Source organism: Geospiza fortis, unplaced genomic scaffold, assembly GCF_000277835.1.
Source record: "Geospiza fortis unplaced genomic scaffold, GeoFor_1.0 scaffold5, whole genome shotgun sequence".
In the NCBI taxonomy this organism is placed as follows: domain Eukaryota; kingdom Metazoa; phylum Chordata; class Aves; order Passeriformes; family Thraupidae; genus Geospiza; species Geospiza fortis.
Window position 1 is genome coordinate 707,712 of NW_005054421.1, and position 4,299 is coordinate 712,010.

At 59.1% G+C, this 4,299-nt stretch overlaps 1 protein-coding gene across 1 annotated transcript; it reads right to left on the bottom strand.

Annotated features, from left to right (window-relative positions):
* Positions 1–427: 427 nt before the first annotated feature.
* Positions 428–4,293, bottom strand: CRIP1 (cysteine rich protein 1). The gene is made up of 5 exons (XM_005426679.1): positions 4,221–4,293; positions 1,468–1,562; positions 1,318–1,375; positions 1,128–1,175; positions 428–781 (listed from the first exon to the last, which is right to left on the bottom strand). The coding sequence occupies exons 1-4, from the start codon at positions 4,258–4,260 to the stop codon at positions 1,135–1,137; spliced, it is 234 nt and encodes a 77-aa protein (XP_005426736.1). The 5' UTR covers positions 4,261–4,293; the 3' UTR covers positions 428–781; positions 1,128–1,134.
* Positions 4,294–4,299: the final 6 nt, after the last annotated feature.

Sequence of the window (4,299 nt, forward strand, 5' to 3'; positions counted from 1 at the left end):
GGAAAGACATGGTTAAGAAATCATTTTAGAAACATTCCTCAAGCTGACATCTTGGACATCTGTCAATGCCATGTTTCCAGTAGGGCAAAAACGTTGAAACAAGAAAGAGCAAAGCTCTGGAGCCAGCTCTTGCTTTCTAACACCACAGCTCTGCTGTCCCTGCCGGGGGAGGCTGCCTCTGCCTCAGCAGTAACCTCCCGCTTCCCTTGGCCTTTTCAGGTGGCTGCTCAGAGCAGGAGCAGCGAATACCAGGTTGTCCTGATGTGACAGTCATTCCCCTCCCAGCAAGACACCTCTCTGCCCCAGCTGAGGGCACCTGGGGCCACCACACAGCGTGGGGCTCAATCCAAAGGCCAGGGGCATCAAGCAGTGGCAAGCACTTCACGAGCAGGTCCCGTGGGACTCCCATTACAGAGAACACAGCTGCTACAGGAGGGAAGCATCTTTTCATTTATTAAAGACTGAGAATACAACTGTGGGCCCGGCCACGAGAGCTGGATGCCTGAAGCAGAGCTAGGTTTTGGCTGGAAGGGTGCGGTCTCCTCTCCAGGCGGCCTTCAGCATTTTCAGCCAAATTTCCTACCCGGCAGGGCAGCCCAACGTCCCCACCCTGGCTGCACTCCATCTGGAGCACAGCCTCTCTCCACACCAGCCCAGCCTTGGTTACTTATTGCTTTGAACGTGCTAGTCTAGTACAGGGTGAATTAAAAACAAAAATGCATGTCTGCTGCGGTGTGTTTGTGCTGTCCTCAGGTTGTGCTGGGAACCCTGGACGTCAGACCTGGAGAGGGATGGAAGAGAGCAGTGGATGAAGTCAGGCTGGGCTGGGAGCAGAGATGTCCCAGGGACAGCAGTGCTCCAGGACAGATCCTGTCTTTGCCAAGGGGTCACCAAGCAATAGCCTTTGGCACCCGGTGCCGGAGCCAAGCGGGTGCTGACAGTCAGCTGGGGCTGGAGGAGAGGAGCAGCTGGCACCCAGCTCCTGAGCCCTGGTGTAAGGGCTGGGAGTCACAGCCAGCCCAGAGGGATGCTGTGGCAGGCCTGCCTTCCCCACTGGCCTGAGGGAGGACAGCCCCAGGCAGCCCATGGAGCAGAGACAGGAGGGCAGCTCCGAGGGAAGGACCAACCTGAAGTTTATTTGAACGTGTGGCTCTCAGCTCCTCCCCGGCCGAACCCTGGAAGAGACAGAGCGGGGTCAGCACTGCCATGGCAGGGTGAGCACACCGAGGCTGCAGCTCGCCAGGAGACAGGAGCTCCGAGCCAGACAGGAGCCTCTAACCTCCAAACTCCCTCCATGACCCCACCACAGGCACCCACCTTTGGGCCCGAACAAGGCAGCGTAGCAGGGGTGGTTGCAGTAGGGTTTGCCATCATGCTGCAGGGAGAGAGAAAGATCATCAGCCCCACCTCTGCTTGTCCCAGCCCCCAGGTGCAGCAAAGCCAGACCTGCTGGGCAGCAAACCTCACCTCTGCATGGCCTCCAGATGTCAGGGTCTTGTTGCACTTCTCACATCTCAAGCAGGGCCGGTGCCAGTCCTTCCCCAGAGAAGTCACCTTCTCGGCTGCCATGGAAAGGAAAGGAGGTGGGTGAGTTCAGGCACTGAACAGGCACGAGTTAGTTTTGGCAGATGGGTTGCCTTGCCGTCAGCCCTAGGGAGGACATTCTTGGGCATTTTCTCAAGTCTGTCAGTCCAGGACAGAGGGCACTGTGTTCAGACCCAAGTGTGCACATGCAGGAACGTGGATCTGCAGCAGTGGTGCCACACCCAGGGTGAGCAGGGCTGCATCCATGAGGATGGAATGACTTCTACCCCATCTTCCAAAGACCTGAGGACCTCCCTCCTTCCAACATCAGCCTGCAAGGGCATTAATTCCTCCCCAGAGAGCTGGACCCTAAGAAATCACTAGAGCTGGCAGGGGTGAAAGGGGATGTTGGCGAGGACTGGGGAGGCAAAGGCATTGCCACACCCTGCCAACACAAACCAGTCCCTTCCAGCCACAGCTCGGATTCTGCTGGCACCATGGCAAACCAGAGCAGAGCTGGAGCCTGGCAGGGGTTCAGGCAGCCATGGGAGGGACAACATGGGAGCCAGGACACGTTTGTGGAGAGAGGGGGGAGCACAGGGGGCCTTTTAATTGGAGCACAGCAGGGGAGAAGGGTATTTTCTGCAGGCATGTGTGCTCTTCATATTGGCAGCCGAGCTCCTGGGAATTTATTAAGTGATTAAACAGAGCTGTCCGCAGGAATCATGTCAAAGCCAGGTCTGAGCACTCTCCCCGTGCCTGCAAATGGGACCAAGCCAGTGTGGGTAGTGCATGCCCTGGGGGGCCCTGGGCAGCCTGAAGCACCTCTTGCAGTCCAAATATGTCCACAACAGCCTGTGCAAGGAGCAAGCTGATGGCTGCAGAGGTGGGAGCGGGGGCAGAGCCCAAATGTCACAAGGCTGCCCTGCTGCCATTCCCCAGTGGCACAAAGGGCCTCCTGTGCCTGCAGCCTGGCAGCAGCAAGTGTCCTCCCCCGGGTGCCCCTAGGAGCCTGAGCCTGGCCCGAGGCAGGACCCTCCTATCACTGCAGGGTTTCTGCAAGGAGCACAGCCTCCCCACCTCTTGCACATGCACTTGCACCAGCACTTGGGCAGGAGCTCTGCTAAGGCTCGGTACAGCACTCAGGCATGAAGGCAAAATTCCTGCAAACCCCATCCCTGGTCCTCTCAGCATCACCTCCTCCCCAGCCCTGCTCTCTACAGACACGATTTAGCCCAGAGCCTGAGGCACGCCCAAGCAGGACCGCCAGGCACCAAAAGCCTCAGGGTGCCCCAGAGCCAGGCTTGCTGTGCCTCCTCTGCCAGCGCTCTGGATAGTCTGCAGGCACAGAAACCATGCATCCAGCTTGGTCCTCCAACAGCTTTTGAACCCTCCTCAGCCTCTCATCAACAGAGACATTTCGTAATAAGTGCAAGCGTGATAAGTGCAAGGTCAAACCCCTCCTTGGTCAAACGGTGCCGTCCCAGCTGCTCCATGGCCACACCTGCGGTCACAGCAAACCCAGCTCTGACTGACTGACCCACACCAAGGGAAGGCACACACCAGCGCCTCGGTGCCTCCTGATATCTGATATCAAGCCACAAACTCCATTGTGCCTGAACTGCCATCCCACAGCCTGGCTGCAAGCAGTGAGTTCAAGGCAAGGCAGCGCTGCCCAGCCGCAGGAACCACAGCCCAGCAGCTCTCTGGGCAGCGCCCATGGCAGCCCCAGCACAGGTGCCCAAGGTGGGCATTGCTGACACACACACAGAGCAGCTCCTGTGTTTGAGCCTCCAACTCCTTGGCTGAGCACAAATAGCTGGGGCACAGGCACAAGCAGAGCAGAAATAAAGCAGAGGAAGAAGTCAATGATGGCACCTGGGCTCCAGATCCCTCATCTTGAGTAAATCAGAGAGCAGGGAGTGTCTCTAAGCTGCTCGCAGCAAACCCCCTCGAGTTCAGCTATGCCAGGCAAGTGGAGAGGTCTGGCAGAGGAACTTGCCCCTTCCAAAAGGTGATAGCGAAGTGAGAAGCTCAAACCCCACAAATACTCTCAGACAGGACAGCAGGTCCACAGCCCCAGAAGGGGCAGGAGCTTTGGGCCCCAGTTTGGAGGGAAGACATCTGCGGGAAGCCCAGCAGCAGACAGCAGCCCGACAAGGCTCACACCTACCCTGCAACAGCTCACACCTACCCTGCAACAGCTTAAAAATAGCACCCAGAGGTGTCATCCTGCTGTGCTCAACCACACAGAGCGACGTGTGGGCGACCCACTGACCCAGGCACTTGCCCGAAGGCATGATTTGCCATTGGGAAGGTGCTTGCTTCACCTGCCCCGGCTTTCAGAGCAGCGGGCTTTACCAGCCGGCCCTTTGGGCTCCAGAGCGGCTCAGGGCTGCGGGCTGTGCTGGGAAGGAAGTGGGGCTGGGCTCCCTTCTGCTCTGGAAGCACCCAGTGCAGCCCGTGCTCTGCAGCCAGGATCTCCTTGGGGTGCATCTACAGGATCCCCCACCCGGGGCACCCCGGGACCCACAGCGCAGGGCTGAGCAATTCTGGGACACCCCAGGAATCTGCAGAGATGGGCTGCGCAGCACAGGGGCCAGAAGCCGGGGTGCCCAGAGGGTCCCCAGCCCTGCATCCCTGCCCGGCAGGTGCCCCGAGGTGGGGGCGGCTGGCGCGGGGCAGGAAGCCCTTACCGAAGTAGACCTCCTTCTGGCAGCGGGGGCACTTGGGCATGGTGTCGGCTCGCCTGGGCTCGGGGCTCCGCTCGCACCG

Bases quoted from the DNA above. Each gene is read 5' to 3' on its own strand.
- CRIP1 (XM_005426679.1), bottom strand. From the start codon at position 4,260: ATGCCCAAGTGCCCCCGCTGCCAGAAGGAGGTCTACTTCG. The intron at 1,563-4,220 runs GTAAGGGCTTCC...TTTCCATGGCAG, and splicing joins CCAGAAGGAGGTCTACTTCG to CCGAGAAGGTGACTTCTCTG. The intron at 1,376-1,467 runs GTGAGGTTTGCT...CTCTCCCTGCAG, and splicing joins CATCTGGAGGCCATGCAGAG to CATGATGGCAAACCCTACTG.